A 17,608-nucleotide genomic window follows, 5' to 3' on the forward strand; every position below is an offset into this window, starting at 1 on the left:
AAAGGTCTCTTTAACCACAGGACCATGCCGGGTGAGGCTGAGGGTGGGGGAGACAGTTCAGGAAGGGGAGGGTTTTATAGGGCAATCAGGTTTGATGATGGAGTCTCTGGACAGGCTACATTAGGGCTGCTCAGTATCTGTACCCATGGGGCTGAGGCTGGGCCAAGCTGGAGGAAGCCAAGGAGACGTATGAAGAAGGAGGTTAGCGCAAAACAAGTCCCTTCCCACTGCTGAACTCAGAATTCTGGTTAGAATTCCAGTCACTTGGTCTGCAACCCTCTTTTTATACCTTTCTTTACCCTATGGTAGAGGTTCTCAAACTGGGACACTGGGACACCCCAGCCAGGAAAACTCTGTTGCTCCCCCTTAATGGGCAGGGCGATGGTGATGACGGCAACACGATCACCAGCACGTAAACTGGAAGTGGGTTGGGAGCAGAGTTTTGAGCAGTTTGGAGGCATGGGGAAACCTGCAGAGGGGGTTGCAGGCTCCCCAGACTCTCCAGAGAGTCATAGCGACATCCAAGTAACGACCGCCGTGTATGCTGGAAAAAACCCTTTTGCCCCTAGCGGTGGCAAAATCCTGGTAATCACGTCACTGCCCCCGCCTCTCCAAGGGCAGGGCCAAACTCTCCTTGAGAGTTTGGGAACTGCTGCCCTAGGGCCAAGAAGGACCTAGGCACCTGTGGTGTGCACCCCTCTAGCAGCAACTCTGCCTTGGGGCAGAGGAACCTACATTTTCACTGACAAGCAGCTGCTCTGCAATATTTCAAACATGGGGTCTTTCTTTCCCAGCCCAACTCGAAGATACTAGGGATTGAAATGTGGATCTTCTCTATGTAAAGCACATAATCTGCCACTGAGCTACAGTTTCCCCCTTTGTATTACATTCACTGGGGAAAGACCTGTCAAGTTCCCTGGGGCAGTCTCTGATACTACGTACCCCACCCATCTTACTTCAATATTACATAACATTCTCTCCAGTTGGTTCAGATATTTAGGTTACTGACCTCTGGGCCAAGGGTCAGTAACCTAGGGCAAGGTATCAAACATGAGACCTATGGGCTAGATACTACCAGTGGATACTCTGTATCAGGCCCACGTGATAATTAGGCTCTCCGAGAGCCATGCTTTCAGCAGCACTGCTTTTGCTGAGACTCTGGGAGAGAGACACAGAAGAAGGCCACAGAAGGCAAGGAATGCTAAAGGGGAAAGGGCAGATCAAGAAGAGTGAGAGAGGGAGGCACAGTTGAGGTGCTGAGAGAGAACAATTATCATGCAGGGTGCCCTTTCAACAGCACCACTTCAGCCGAGGCATTTCATAAAGCACTTCTCAGCTTCTGAGCTGCGAAGCAATGCCTTGGCACAAGCAGCACTGTTGAAAGGGTGGCCTGCATGATAACTGGGCTTTTCCATATCTAAAAAATATGATCGAGATTTGCACATTTTCTCTTCTAGCTTTTGTAGCTAATGAGTTCCTACGTGAGAACAAAGTGCTTATTTCTTGCCAGCATCTGCTTAACGGCATCACTTCCATCCCTAAGCAGGTGCTATGAATATTATTCAGCCCTCTGTATGAAACACGTTTGACACCCCTGACCTATGCTGTGGGCTGGATCTGGCCACCAGCCAGTCATTCATCAACTCTAGGCCTCCTCTAGGCCAACCCAGGGATCTTACAGAAAGGATCTTACAGCCTGATCCTAATTAGAGTTGGGCTGGTGTGTGGGCTGGCGTGTGGGCTGTCGCTCTGTTGCAAAGGCACCATAAAGCATTTTGCTGCAAAATAACCATCACCTTGGATTGAACATGAAAACATATGAGAAACCAATGTAGTTCATAAAGGATCAAAGTAACATGATGGGATTTCAAGATCCCTATCAACAACCAGGCCATGCTTTGAACTACTTATGCTACTTTATTTATTATTTATTTATCACATTTTTATACCTCCCTTCCTCCAAAGAGCTCAGGGTGGTGTACATGGCTGCTCCCCTCCTTTTTCCCCTCACAACAACCCTGTGAGGTAGGTGAGGCTGAGAGACAGTGACCAGCCCAAAGTCACCCAGAAAGATTTGTGGCTGAGGGGGGATTTTCATGGATAGTGTCACGAAAGACTTCTCACAGTGCAGAGCCATAAAAGAACTTGCATTCCAGAATGTGGTAAATGAAGGAGATTCAGGCTGTAGCATATAAACTCTAGGGCAGGGGTAGGCAATCTATAGTCTGCCACCCACACCATCCGATCTGTAGTCCTATGGTAATCCCAAAAAGATATATCAACCCAGCCTATAGTGGCAAAACAACAACAAAAGAATTCAAGTTTGTAATTCTGTCTCTGTAAGGCTAAGAGCAGGGGTCTCCAAACCCTAACCCGGAGGCCAGATGCGGCCAGCAGCAAGCCTCTTTCCAACCTGCAGCCAACCTCTTGTCCCCTGAAAGCCTCTGGCCCGCTCAATTGATCATGACCAGAACTGTGCTCTGATTGTGTCTGTGTCTGGATGGTGTTCTGAGGGCCAGAGAGGTTGAATGAATGAGCCCATTCATTCATCCACTCATCTAAGTTCCATTTCAAATTTATTTATTTATTTAAATTTTATATTTAAAAATTTTTTCTGGCCCTCCACACCACGCCAGATATTTGATGCGGCCCTCTGGCCAAAAAGTTTGGAGATCCCTGGCTTAGAGTGTAAGCAGATTAAGGGCAGAAGCTTCCTCTGAGCCTCATTCTCTGTCTGGGCATGAACCTCTTCATGCCATGCCCATCTCTTTTTTCTTAACTCTATGGCCTAATTGGGAGGTTTGTGCATGTGTATAGAACATGTATGCATTCTTACTATTGATGCACCCAATGTCTGACTTTTGTGTGGAAGAAGGTTGCCAATCTCTGCTAAACAAAATTATTTTGAAGAGTGTTTGCATAAGCAGAGATACTCCTCTGAATTTGGGTTCACTTCACAGAACCCTCTTCCATTAGTTACAACTAGCACTTCCATGAACAGAAGACGTTTTCTGCTAATTGGGGTACACCTTAGGATTCATGCCAATATATTCACCTTTCTTTATTCTTTTAATCACTTTTTGCTTTTTGGTTAAAGACGTTTGCAAAACTTACTTTCTCTTCTTCAAGGTTTGCCATCCATGTCTTCACATAGGGAAGCCACTTCAGTTCTTCAGGGTCAATGTATACCATTCCACATCTGCTAACTGTAGCTGGTGAAGCAACCCTTAAGTCTTCCACCTGAAAGTCATGGATATTACAAACAGCATATTCCACAGCATCTCTCTACTTCAGTATATACAAAACAGCAAAAACCAAAGAAAACAGAATAGATAACATGGCAGCCTGTGTTGGTGCAGGACTCTGCATGCTTTTAAATGACAAAAAATGAAGAAGTTCTAATTCTCAGGTACGAAGAGCTTCATGTTGATTACAGATGCAATCTAAAGCTACTTCATATAGTCAGTGTTCTCATAAATTGGTTTTTTCACTTTATATATTATATAATTAATGCAATGAGCAGTGGCAGCACAACCAGGAAAGTTGTCCAATGCCACCTCAGGTCTGCTGCCTCAGCAAAATTAGAAAAAAACCCAGAAAATCACATTCCCCACATCATTTTTTTCAGTTGCAAAAGAGCAGGACTTTTGGTTTGATTCAAAGGGACCATGAAAGTGAAGGAACCCCAAGTAAACTCCAGTCCATGTAAATCAAACCAGAAGAGCTGCACTTCCATGTTGGAAGAAACCATGCCCAAAGCAAGATAAGGAGGAGGATCCACTTTCTGCTTGCTTTTAGCAGGCAGAGTGGACTGGTGCAGGTCACATTCGCAGCAGGCTGGGGGAAGGCAGCACCCTGAATCCGCTGCCCTCTCATACTCTGCCACTGATGCAAACCTGCAGCAGTGTACTTAATGGATGGGCCATCCCTGGCAAGGACAAGCAGAGTGTCACAAGCAGAGTGATGCAACAAATCAAGAAGATACGATAAAGTAGTCATATTTCTATCTCACATTAACCTCTTTTGCCTTTTAGTAAGATATTCAGGTATGAAATGTTGTCTGCCTTTCATCCTGAGAACGTCTTTGCTTATAGTTAGACTTCTTTGTACTCCTCTTTCATTATTCTAGCCTATGGGGGAAAGTATTTCTTGATATCTGTTAAAAGCATGCTGATTTCTTTAGCTATCTGAATGAATATTACATAGTCAGAATGAAACATAATTGCAATTAACCCAATTAGCAGTCACATATAAATAGGAAAACCTAAATAAATGCCAAATCACAACAGCATGCAACTATTCTAGTTCAGTAAGAACTATTTGAACAAGAGAGAGGCCCATTATGCTTTACTGTCATGCTTTACTATCTCTTGGGGAGAGACTACTGAAGCCAAACCAGTGACCACTGGGTAGTCTATTTACCAATGGGTAACTCTAATGGGTAGAGTTAGAGTTACAACTCAACCTTCCTTACAAAGTGAGACTGGATAGGTGGATGAGTACTCTGGCTGAAATCATATCCACACTTACCTGGGAGAAAGCACCATTGACTATAATGGGGTTATTTCTGAGTAGACATGCATAGGACTGCACTCACAAGGCTCAATCCTATCCTTCTTCCCCCCACTGCTGGAGCCGCACTGAAAACAAGTACACTGTATCCAGTGGGGGCTGGTGGATTGGGAGGCTTTGGAAGGGAAAAAGGGATTTAAATCTCCTTACCCCTCTGTAAGCTTCCTGCTCTGCAATGGGTCTCCTTGGACCTGTGCTAGCTCTTTATCTGGTGCAAGACTAAGGTGAGAAAGGGGGTGGGAGGCTGAAAAAGAGGGAATATGAGGGAATGTACACCATTGCTGCCAGATCCACCCTCTTCTGCAGCCTCTCCACCCTATTCCTCCCCCATTTCCGGCAGGTCCAGGGAGGTCTGTCAATGGATGGGGAATACTGCTGCCTCTTGCAGCACTCTTCCAAAATGGCCACTGAGCGAGCTCTGTTCCACTGTCGTAAATGGCTACACTTGACAGTCCAATCCTGGATAGGGTTGGACTGTCAGTCAATTACTAACTTACTTAGTCTTGAATGAGAGCCAGTCACTGTAAAAAAGTTTGTGAAACTAAGGGCATAATCCTAACCAACTTTCCAGCACTGGCATAGCTGTGCCAGTGGGGCATGTGCTGCATTCTGCAGTTGGGGAGCAGTCACAAAGGCCTCCTCAAGGTAAGACAATGTTAGTTCCCTTACCTCGGAGTTGCATTGCCCTTACCTCGATGCTGGAAAGTTGGTTAGGATTGCATCCTAAATTACATATTTAGGGAATTATTGCAAAATATTCAAATGTAAGAAAACATTTTACCTCAAACACCATATGAATGGAGGGCGTAAGTTTGATCCTTTCACTGTTAGCCAAGCAAAGCATCTTATTATCATCCAAAACAGTGTTCAAGTTTTCAATCCATAAAGCATCCACAGGTCCATCACAGATGATCCATTTATGATCTTCAGAGGTATCAACCACAGCTGCTCGAACACTAAGGCCCATCAGACCATCTTTCCATTCCAGAGTTAAATTGTTAACTTCACCGTACAGTTCACCCATTGTAATCGATTTAGGGTTCAGAATAAATGTTTTAACAGGCTGGTAGAAATGGCTCTCTTCACCCGCTGCATGCAAAGCTCCGAGAGTATCAGCCAGAATTTGGTAAACTGTAGTTTTTCCACCACCTGTTGGCCCAACAAGCATGACACCATGCCTCACCAACATAGTTTCATAAAGCTGTATGACCTTGCGAACCATGGATTCTTCAGACTGTAATCCTTTGGAAAGCATGATTTCTATTATTGTTGACTCTAGCACTCCATAATTATGTTCTGGGATTATAACTCCAGGAAAAAGATCAGATATAATCCCACTAACAGAAACAAAAAAAAACCAAAAAGTTGTCTTTGTTAAAAAAATTTGTCTCATTTCTCCTACACTCGTCAGCTAAAAACAATATTTAAAACAATAATACATTCAACTTATTATGTAGCATAAAATTACAAAAGCAGCCACCCCCAGCCAAACTCCATCAGTTTCCTGAAGCCTTCCAAAGAAGATAGGCCACATCAGCTGAAGTTGAGCAAAGGCTCCCCTCCTGTACACTACTTTGAGGTTTGGGAAAAGTGGTATACAGGCGGGCCCCTGTACCCACAGATCCTGCATCGGATTCACTTATCCACAGATCGGGTCCACAATCCCCCCCTGCACACACACCCCCGTGTGCCCCCTCCAGAGGCAAGCTCTGCTTTATAAGGCATTAAAACAGTCACTTCTGGTTTCATGGAGAAACTGAAGAAGTCGCTTTTTTTTTTTTTAACCTTCTCAGTCTGAGCCCAGCAGAGGCCACGGATGTCTGTCTGGGTTCAGAGTTCTGGAGGGTGAGGTGGGAGGAATTCACCCGTATCTGTGGTTTCACTTAACATCAGGGGGTTCCGGAATGGGACCCCCATGTATACAAGAGTACACCTGCATAAATCCTTTAAATAAATACAACTAAATATTACAAAAAAAGATATAAAAATTCTGAAACTAAAAATCATGTACATTATGGGTATAATCTTGCTAAAGTCAAGTACTTCTAAATCCCACCAATTTCCATGGGAAAGGTAAGCAGATTTTACCTGCCGGGCAGAATGAGGGCAGTGTAGGGGAGGAACCAGGGCAGGAGGGAGGTGGGACTAGTGAAGCCCTGCTCCACAGACTCTTGAACTCTGTGTCAGGTCGGAGGCTTTTGCATCTGTGCCAGCAAAATAGTTGGTGCAGACATGAGGAGACCCACTGATGAGTCCGGGATTTTCCTCTGGGGAAGGGGACAAAAGTCCCTCCTGGGGGCTTCCCGGCATTCATGGGATATAGCAGTAGCCAACTTTGATGCCACTGCTCCAGTGGGCGTCAGGAAGCATAGATCCTTCAACATGCTACAGCATGCAGCTGTACCAAGGCAGGGTGTGCTGCATGCTGTGGTGGAGGAGGTACTCAGGAGCCCGCCAGAGGTAAGGAAAAAATATTTATTTTTCCTTACCTCTTCATAAGCCTTCTGATTGCTGATGGGTCTCCTTCAGACTTCTGCCTGCTATATATCTAGTGTAAGTATGAGGAGTGAAAACGGAAGTGAATCCCCCCCCCGTTAAAAAAAGTGGGGACGGGATTCTAGCACATGCTGGTGCTTTCAAGATCCATTCCCTCCATCCCTGATCCAACCCAGCCCACCCCCACCCTGAAATTCCCCCAGCCCTATTCCTCCCTGCCATTAACTTACTGCAAACTGTTTATGTCAACAATCTGGCATGGCATTTTAATTATGCTCTGCGATGTAAGGTCAATGAGTAAATAAATTCAGATATTCTAACAGTTAAATATGCTTACATTTTTCATTATTGGGCAGAAAATAATTGTATGGCATTGCTACCTAGAGGCTATTTATACTCTATTAGGGTAAAATAGATGCAATGGTGAAATAAATAAAACATCAGTTAAAAAAAAAGTACCTGAACAAAATAGCATCATCTGTAAGAAATTTTGGAAGATTGGAATCTCGTAGTGCTCTTATTAATACAACATCTTCATTTAGATCTGGGTGTTCTCTCTTTAGTGATCTAATTTTATTGAAAAGCAATTAAAGTTTTTTAGACATATTATTGGTCAGCTGGTATAAAAATGTTTTCAGAAGTATTCCAAAATACTTATAGAATATCTTATCTTTAGTCTTCAGTTCAAGCATTGTACAGGATTAGTAAAACATATTTTAATATTATTGTCATTCCCTATTTCCCATTTATAAATCCTCATGGAAAACTTTGCTAGAAATAAGTTTATGGGTCCACTACATGTTCACCATTTTTCCCAATAGGGCATGTTTTAGGTGTACTTACATTCATAAGAATGGGAGGAACAGCAGATTCATGGAGGTGAATCTGACTCCTTTTCAATGCTCCCTGGAGACAACTGCAGCTTTAATTGAAATGGCAGCCGTGGGTATTTTTAAGCAAGATTTTTAAGCAAATAGAGCCCAATAAATAAAAATGTTTGTATTTCCACATTGATAAAAGACTATTAACAGTAAAATTATGTTTCACATTGTGTAAGGTTCCTTACCCAGCCATGACTAAAACAGATTTGACAGCTCTCATTCCAAAGTCATAGTGATCCTGTTGAGAGAGCTGCTCACTACAGAGTTTGTACATTTGCGTCATCTTCCTTGCAAGAGTCTTACTAGATTCAAATCCTTCAGAATACAAAATAACCTGATGGACAAAAAAACATGTTGTGTGTTCTTACGAAACACCAAAAATCTTACAGAAAAACAATCTGGCTCCACTAAAGTTTCATTATATATGCAATTAAGAATATACTCAAGCATCTAGTCTCCCTCTGTCGTGAAACGGATGTATTAAATAATCTTAACAAGAAAAATATATTAAATACTAGATAACGCACCCTGCATAAGAATAAACATTCACAAGTATTTCCATTAAATATATGTGTGTATGATTTTGCTTAGTGAACAAAAAGTTGTAAAGTCTAATACTAAAGCACAATCCTAGGTATGTCTACTCAGAAGTAAGTTCAACTGTTTTCAATGGGGCTTACTCCCATGAAAGTGTGTATAGGATTGCAGGCTGCAGCATGGATGCAACAAGATGGGGAGACTTGGAGATCTCAGAAACCAGACAGCTACTTTCAGCTGGGAAGTAGCACTAAGAATAAACAAGGGAATAATTCTTTTCTTTCTGTGCATTATAAGTGCAGATTTTTCATGGAGTAACATCCCTATCTGTAACACAAAACTATAACAGAGGTGCATGTAGTTCCTATATCGGGCACTAAAACTCGATCTGAACCTACTAGAACTTTGGTAATGAAATAATTATGCTGCCAAAGAGAGCTTCCACAGGCCCCATTCTTGCAAGGACTCAAATGGTCAATTTAAGTGACAATAAGTGAAAAAACTGTGACATGAATCCACACTTACAGATCAAGATCAAAACTCCAGTTGCAGATCTGACTAAATGTATTTCAAATAAAACACACAAGACTATACAGTAAAACCATAAAATTATGTACACATACTTCTGAGATGAATTTTCCTGCAATGTGCTAAATAAAGCATGGGGTCACTAGTATTATTGATAAAATACAAAAATGCAGCGTTCGTGTGGTTAAAAGGAAAGTATAATTTCAAGTATGGTATTAGAAAATGACATTCTATTGTTTTCTGATGTGCAACTGCGCTTCCAAGGTATTGCTGCAGTACAGTATTCTCATATGCTGCCTGTGGGCATCCACACACGTGAAAGAAAGCTGGTGTAAAAATCCATTAAACAGATCTAATAAATAAAATACAGTAACACAGCTCTCAAACACCTTCTATGTACTTGTATGTATGAAAAGATACCTCAGCAATCAAAGCATAGTTTGGAACCATCATGGAAAATGGCCTGAAGAGAGCTTTGAGATTGTCAGGTAATTCTGTTCGTCCAGCATAGCCAGGATTCATTGTAATGAAGGCTGCACAAGTCATAACCAATTTTATTTCACGTCCCTCAAACATAAACCTTGAGAACTGTTTGAAGGAATAAGAGAAAAACATTACATTTTGAAATATATATATGATTAATAAAAAGGACAGTCAAGCAATTAAGAATGTACCCAAATGAATGATTACCTTTGCAGCTTTAGCATTCCTAATGGTAATCAGCTGTTGGGCAATCACAGACAGAACTTCAATGTCAATTCGGTTAAATTCATCAAAGCAGCACCACGCTCCAGATTGTGCCAAGCCACTGAAGAAACGTCCCATCATCTAAAACAATATCAGCAGATCTAAGTACCTTACCTTTCTAAACAGCCATAGTTTCATACAATAACAGCTCAATTCTATGCATGTATACTTAGAAGTAGGTCCCATTGAGTTCAATGGGCCTTACTTCCAGATAAGTGAGCAGAGGATTGCAGCCTTAGAGCCCAATTCTATCCAACTTTCCAGCACTGATGCAGCCACATTGCAGCCCCCAGGTAAGAGAACAAATATTCCCTTATCTTGAGGAGACCTCCATGACTGCCCCTCCACCACAGGATGCAGCACACACCCTGCTAGCATGGCTGCACCAGTGCTAGAAAGTTGGATACAATTGGGTCCCTAGTCTTTGAGATGTAAAACCAAAGGAATGCAGACATATAGCCTTCATGAAGGCTGGGTTAGGTATCCTCCGTTCTCTTCCTATAGTGGTGCGAGGTGTGAACCAAATTCTAAAAATGTTCTGCTCAAAACTGATACAGTAACACAATTTATGTCAAAGAAATGCTTCATTATGGAAAAAAAAATTAGTGCTTTAAAATAAAATATCTCTTTACTGTAATCTGCAGTTTCTGACCACAGTCAGTATAAGTGGGAGTAAAGAGTAATCCCAAAAAATCATCAGTGAAATCCATTTCAACACCACTCATTCACAATCCCCTAGCTATGTGAGATTTCAAGGAACATTTGAAAATTAGTAGCCATGTGAATAGTAACTGAATAGTTACTTTATTCATAAATTTGACCACTGTTTTTCTGGGCACAATTTCTCTACTGGTTAAGGGCCCAATCCTATTCAACTTTCCAGTACTGGTGCAACCACAGTGCAGCCCCAAGGTAAGGGGACAAATGTTCCCTTACCTTGAGGAGGCCTCTGTGATTGTCCCTCCACTGCAGGATGCAGCACACACCCTATTAACATGCTTGCACCAGCACTGGAAAACTGGATAGGATTGAGCCCTAACTCTTTCACAACTTCCTGCTCCCCAACGGTAGCTCTGAGAATTACTCCAATGATTATACATTTTGTGGAAAAATACTGACCTGTTTTCACATTGTTTTCAGAAATCATAACTTGCAAGTCTCTACTTAGATCCATGAAATATAACAATACTACAAAAAAAAACAAAAAACTGTTCCCATGCATACACTATACTAACATATTTGAGTTTCCTACCTTGTAGTCCAAGCCATCTGAACAGTTGAATACGACACACTGGATGGCAAGAGCTTTTGCAAGATCTTTGGTAGTCTCTGTTTTGCCAGTACCAGCAGGTCCAGCTGGGGCTCCACCTAGGTCAAGCTGCAATGCTCCCATAAGGCAGAGGTAGCAACGATCCTGATGAGAGTCAAAGTAAAGAAAACAAGCATGAGTATTGAGTACCAACAAATAAGTTGGCAGAATTGTACTACAGTGTGATTGTAAACAGTAAGCACATTCTGTCTTAAATTGATAGCCCTCCTATGTAAGATTTAGATCACTCTTAAAAAGGCCCAAGTCACCCTGTGAGCCACATCTCATGCTCCGGCCATGTGAGCAGAAACAATGAGATGGTGATGAAAGTTGAATGCCTGCTTGACAGTGACATCACCATCAAGCACCAAGCAGCTGGTTAGGAGGGGCAGGAAGGTTGATGGCGCTCCAGCTGCTGGCAGTTTACCTGATGAAGGGTTGATTGGCTAGTATCAGCCAATAAAAGGTGCATAGGTGGGACAGAAAGAAGATAGAATGAGAGCAGGATGGAGTGGGAAATCTGAGTGAACATGGAGGAGGAAAAGAGTAAGGATGTGTGAGAGAGACAGAGGAGAATTTTGAAGTGTGCTGGTCAGGGTTAGTGTCAGGATCTGGAGAGTCCTCGGATAAAGTCCTGTGTTGGGCCCCCTCATAGTATGTTGATCCCTTGTACCTCTGTGTCTGGCCACCTGGTAAGGGAAAACTGATAGATACTCTTCATCTGCTTCTCTTGTACCTTTCCTGGTGACTTGGAATCATTGACGAGAAAGGAGGAGTAAATGGATACACCTCCTTCAGTGCTGCTACAGTGGTGGCAGCACTAAAAGAGAAGCATCTGTTGATCTCAATTACACCTCAGCCCAAATCTCTGGATAACTTCACTATTATTGTAGATGATAAAGAGAACAAGGTATACCTTGGAACACTGCAAGACCCACACAAGGCAAAAGCCAAAGAATTGAGTAGTTTCCTGACACTACCTCCTTCCTCTCCACAAATGTAGAGCCCCTTACCTCCTAAAATGGTGCCTCTCAAACATTCCCACATTGTGGCCCAGAAAAACATTACAGCTGATGGCACCATTCATTTACTGTACTGCAGATGGTAGTGCTGCTTTTCAACTCTGGTGACATGAGAAACCAAGAGACAGCTGGCTGGCTCTATAAAACAATTATTAGTTCCTCAGCCTGAACAATTCAACCAACTGAGAAGCAACACAGATTTAATTGTGCCACGCTCCAAGGAGACTGCATTAGCATCCAGATAGAGGTTGAAGAGACATAGTGCATATGTATGTTTCAAAGACGGCATGAAAGAGCTATTGCATGTGATGGGCTTCACCTATTTCTTTTATCCTGCTACTATCTCTGGTTAAATGGGTTTTCAAGATTTTCTAGGGCTTTGAAAACTAGCAAAGAGAGATAACAATGAGGCAATGGAAATGAGTATAGGTAATAATGGCTCTGCTGTACTACTTTTAAGTCTCTTAAAAATGATTCTCAGTTTCCAGCCCTAGGCAGAGGTACAGTAATTCTGAGTGCAAGAATTACCTGTATTTTACTTTTCTTATTCATGGGAGCATATGATGATAAAACATTCTTTTTTTAAAAGCAAAACTGTATAACAATGATGAACTCTATTCATCAGAAATTTCCCTACAAAATTCAAGTTCTCTTACACACATGAAAACGAAAACAAGGCCTTACCGTGAGTGGAGTTATTACTAATCTTGGGCATGCGCCCAAGTACTCATAGCCATAAGTATACTGGGATAAAGCCATTCTAGCCACACAGTTATCCAGATCGAGGTCCCAATAGTACCGTAATTGTCTTTGCCAATCAAAATTGTCAACAGAATCCACCTTTACAAATGAAAGGAAATTCTTATTAGAAGCTCATTGTAACAGTGCAATAATAAATTAATAATAATATTAATTTAATAAATAATCATTGTAATAAAAAACTGTACACCTACAAATATTTAAGCAACAATTTAAATGACAATGTACCTTTTGTCCTACAAGTTCAGTTACTATGTCTCTTGCATGCACATCAATAGTTATGAGTGCTGTTATGATGTTTCTGTGCAGTTTAGGAAGAATCCCACGGACTAATGAAGCCAATGCATTTAATCTCTATGAAATGAGAAGAAATATATGTTACAAATATCTCCCTACTTTATTCAACACAGTAAACATTTTCATTATTATTAAGAGGTACACGTCCTTTTAGTGATTAGTTTTAAGGATTGCTGGAAAAAAAAGGATGAAAGTGATTGCTTATTCAGGAATTACTGCCCTCAAGCTGAACAAGATTTATTTGTTCCTAATAACGTAAAGGTATAGCCAAATCTGATGGGCTACGTAGTGTTGCTATGACATCATATTCACTGTGTGATACCTGACTGGTTGGAAGTACTTTGGGAAGGGGAAAGAAGTTCATGGATGGTTATCCATCCATGAGTCAAGGGCAGGGTTTCTCAAACTAGGGCATTGCGATGCCCCAGCCTGAGGGTTCTGTACCCCCTTAAGGGGCGAGGGCAGGGAGAAGGCAGCAACTTGATCCCCAGGATCATGTTGCTAAGGGGCTGCAGGGACCAGCATTTGCTTACGAGTCCCTGCAGCAGCCTACCAGGAGTGCGGGGAGCCCTGCACAACCATCTGCAGGGCTCCTCAGCTTCCAGAAAGTGAAAGTGGAGTGAACGCACTCCACCTCCACAATACCGGAACTGGAGCGTGCTCCGCTTTCACTTTGTGAAGGCTGGGGAGCCCTGTGGAGGATTATGCAGGGCTCCCCACACTCCTGGTAGGCTGCCAGAGGGACTGGTAAGCAAATGCCAGTCCCTGCATACCCCTGTGGATCGCGTCACTGCCTTCCCCCTGCCTTCGCTTTCTTCCCTGCTCTCACACAATAACTTACCACAGTCCTCAAACTCCCTGAGAGTTTGAGAACTGCAGGTCAAGGGGATTGTCAGGAATAAAATGAACCATAGCCATCTTGCCAAAGCTTGGACAAATTCTGTCTGAGACAATAAGCATTTGTTGATTTTGTGCTTGTATGTCTTTTGCATGTTGCAGTATGAATATGTGAGAGCATGTATCAGGTTACACCAGAAAATAGAAATTTCATTTTCCTGGTGAATTCTTGTTCCTGTTCCTCTCCTCACTCAATTGCCCCACAATTGTCTCAATTGTTCCTGTTGCCCCACAATGCATGATTTGGGAACTGTATTTCCCTGGTAAAGGACGTGCACTCTGCTACAGATGGGGAATGCCCTCACACCAGCACAGGTAGGGTTGAATGTTAAAACAGCTTCTTCTCCATGCAGTCAGACCATTTTTTCTGCATACCAGAGCTATAACTGAAACCCCACTTCTTATATTTCATACTTTTTTTTTACACTGAACCAACAGAGAAGTGAGTGAAATGATTTTGCACTCTATAGTATCGTCTTCCTGCCGCATTTGCAGCTTGAAAATGGATACTCAATTGGCTGGATCCCTTCTGCCCCGGACCTCTCTGTTAACATTCAACGTTCAACCCTATCTGTGCTGGTGCGAGAGCATTCTCCATCTGTAATGGAATACCCTTCCTCTGTCAGGGAAACACAGTTCCCAAATCATGCATCGTGGGGCAACACTGAGTGAGGACAGGACCCTTGATGTGACCAGGAAGAGTCTGCTGGCAGTTCAGAAGATCACCTGCAGCCCTCAAAACACAGCGGTTTCACTGCACAAAGATAGGCAGGGCTATCTTTGGTGTATTTCCTTTACTTTTCCACCTTTTTAAAGGGTGTCCCCCAGCATATGCACAACTGCAGCTAACTAAAACCACAGATGCGGGATCTGTGGATAACAGGTATGCCTGAAAGGTATTATGAGGAAGCAACAGAAGCTACCAAGGTAAAACTGGGAGTGCTTTTTCTTAGCAGAGGAAGGGCACACGCTTGACTATGGCAGGTCTTCATTTGAATGCTGTAGGCTTATACCATAGTCTTTCGAGACTGAAGGTTGCCAACCAACCAACCTGAAAATCTATAAAGATTTTATAGGAGGTTGGCATAGGGTCTACTGGATACAACTGTAGAATTCTCACTATTGGCATATTCAGGGATATGGTAAAAAGTGTGGTGATAGCCATGCATGTCTTTCAGACTTCTCAAAACTATAATTTATTCTATCTCTGGGGATCCAGAGTATACAAGAATGAAAATTATGTTGGAGTTGATTTGAAGTTGTGGCATAAAAACACAACTTTCAACTGATATTTCAGCAAAAGCACAACCTTACAAATGATAGTGAAATGGGTTAAGGAAGCTGCCAGTACTGAACTGGGGGGAAATAACTTGTATCTGGAGCAAATACAGGCACTTGACTAGCTGAGTTCTGAATATCCTAACATACAATGGACATTTTACAAGAGATTGATATAAGGCACACCACGCACAATTGCAAACTTCTTGCTACTGGTAAATTCAGGGGTATGGTTGAAAATGTGTTGAAAATCCCAAGAGGGCTGAGAAATATGCAAAGCTATCACCAATTTTTCCATCTCTAGCAGTACAGTCCTGTTTGTGTCTATTCAGAAGTAAATTCCATTGCATTCAACTGGGCTTACTCCCAGGAAAGTGTTCATGGGATTGCCTCTTCTAAAATAAATTTGTGAAGCAGCTAGAGAAGTTAGGGTTGAGGTATTTGGTTAAGACTGTATGTATCACGAACACCTTACAGCATATTTGAGTGCTCTGCAGACCATGTAAAAAGCGCACAGTGCCTTTTAGTAAATTGTTCTTCCACTATCCTGAACAATGATTTTCCATCAAAAACAAGGGCAGGAACAGGAAGCCCATCTAATTTTTTGTACCACTCAAAAGGTGTTCACCTCAAAGTTGACATTTTCAAATTCTGTCAAAGCTTCTAAATGATCGTGATCATCTCCTTCTAAGCACTGAGTCAGGTCACGGCACCACATGAGCTGAGATATAGTCAGTACAACCTGTGGGAAGGAAACACAGCTGCTCAAACACAGAGACATCTTGCACCTGTCAATGAAAGCACATTTCAACAACTGTACTCTTCTTATTACACAGACCAACATTTCAATGGGAATTGTTCAGGAGGAATTTCCAATGGATTTTGGCTGGGTTTTGCCACCTCTGTCAAGTGGTTAACTGATTTGTAGTTTGGTATAAATAGATGTAACTATTGGAGATCCAACTGTATCAAGCGCAAACAAGCTCAAAGCAGTAAAAAACTATGGTTACCTGAGAGGGATGTCCAGCAACAACCCACTCTACTCTCTCTTTGGTTTGATAATCAGCAATGGCAGCTTTGCTCAGGCGTCTCAGGGAATTGAACATTGCTTCTTCAACTTTACCAAGCCAGTCTTCAACATTTCCTCTGGCCTTAAGTCCTTTTCCTAAGCCAACCTAAAATGGCAAGCCTTACACTTATTATGAGTGTATTATTTATGCTACTTTTAAACGTTCAGAACTTGAAAAGTTCTTGTTTTCCCTAAAGTTATTAACAAAACAATGAAAGTTGTCAATCTGACTTCACTGTGCCATAAAAAAACATTTCAATATGTTGCACACATATATTAACAGCCCAATCCTACCCAGTACAGAAGAAGCTGAGCCAGATGCCCACTGCTGCATCCTGTGCTGGAATTGAGCAGGCTGGAGGTCTACTCACTGACTCCAATGAGTAACCAGAAACCTCCATTTTGCCTACAGCGCTATTGCACAGGGAAAAAGGGAGTGATGATTGCTTACCCTCTCCCCTTCAGGTGACAGCATTGCTAAAATATCATTGGTGAGAACCTTTTCTTCTCCCTCAGCTGGAGCCATATAGGCAAATTCTAGTTTAGAGATTGAATCAAAGCATTTCCTTAAGTGAGGCTGAACAGCCTGGGGATTGCGAGTCTGAGCCAGAATCTCCAAGAGCTCATCATTTGATAAAAAGTAAAACCTGTTTGTAGATAATATTGAAAATGTTAAAATACAACTAAAAAGCATTTTTATACATTTAATTTCAGAATATATTTTAGGCAGAATTCCAATGATATTTTTATTATAAATTAATAATTGTAATTATTAATTTAAAATAATTACATCTCATTTCTTTCAATGGAAAACATACAAATGCATATAAGACTGAGGACTAAATGGGCCCTCGGTATCTGTGGACTATCGGTATCTGTGGGGGACCCATTCCCAGATCCCTGCAGATCCCAATTTTTGAGGATAATTGAATCTACAGGGTGGGCCTCAATGACCTCCCAGATGCAACCGAAAGTTTCTTCCAGACGCCTCAGGAAGGCCTTCTGAGGCCTGGGGAGACCTAGTGAAGCCCTCTCACGCCTCAGAACACACTGGAAGACCTTTCCAGTCACAAGTTGGATATCCTCGAGGTCCTCTAAATTTGGGGTTGAACATTACACTGAGTCAAATCCACGGGTGCTGAACCCATGGATAAGGAGGGTCCACTGAAAATTATTTCCAGGGTAGGATAACTTTAAATCAAAAATATAATTTTAA

The 17,608-nt window shown here is 42.1% G+C and overlaps 1 protein-coding gene across 1 annotated transcript in view; it reads right to left on the reverse strand.

The window, feature by feature from the left end:
* The window catches only part of DNAH6 (dynein axonemal heavy chain 6), a 192,545-nt gene that overhangs the window by 125,067 nt on the left and 49,870 nt on the right, over positions 1-17,608 (reverse strand). The window contains exons 24-35 of the mRNA XM_066618431.1: positions 16,844-17,039; positions 16,334-16,498; positions 15,952-16,065; positions 13,080-13,205; positions 12,777-12,932; positions 11,014-11,175; positions 9,705-9,842; positions 9,435-9,602; positions 8,135-8,283; positions 7,528-7,635; positions 5,354-5,909; positions 3,115-3,240 (exon numbers count right to left, since the gene is read on the reverse strand). Coding sequence (XP_066474528.1) covers positions 3,115-3,240; positions 5,354-5,909; positions 7,528-7,635; positions 8,135-8,283; positions 9,435-9,602; positions 9,705-9,842; positions 11,014-11,175; positions 12,777-12,932; positions 13,080-13,205; positions 15,952-16,065; positions 16,334-16,498; positions 16,844-17,039 — 2,164 coding nt within the window. The remainder of the gene's footprint in view (positions 1-3,114; positions 3,241-5,353; positions 5,910-7,527; positions 7,636-8,134; positions 8,284-9,434; positions 9,603-9,704; positions 9,843-11,013; positions 11,176-12,776; positions 12,933-13,079; positions 13,206-15,951; positions 16,066-16,333; positions 16,499-16,843; positions 17,040-17,608) is intronic.

This window comes from Tiliqua scincoides, chromosome 2, assembly GCF_035046505.1.
Source record: "Tiliqua scincoides isolate rTilSci1 chromosome 2, rTilSci1.hap2, whole genome shotgun sequence".
NCBI classification, from domain to species: Eukaryota; Metazoa; Chordata; class Lepidosauria; order Squamata; family Scincidae; genus Tiliqua; species Tiliqua scincoides.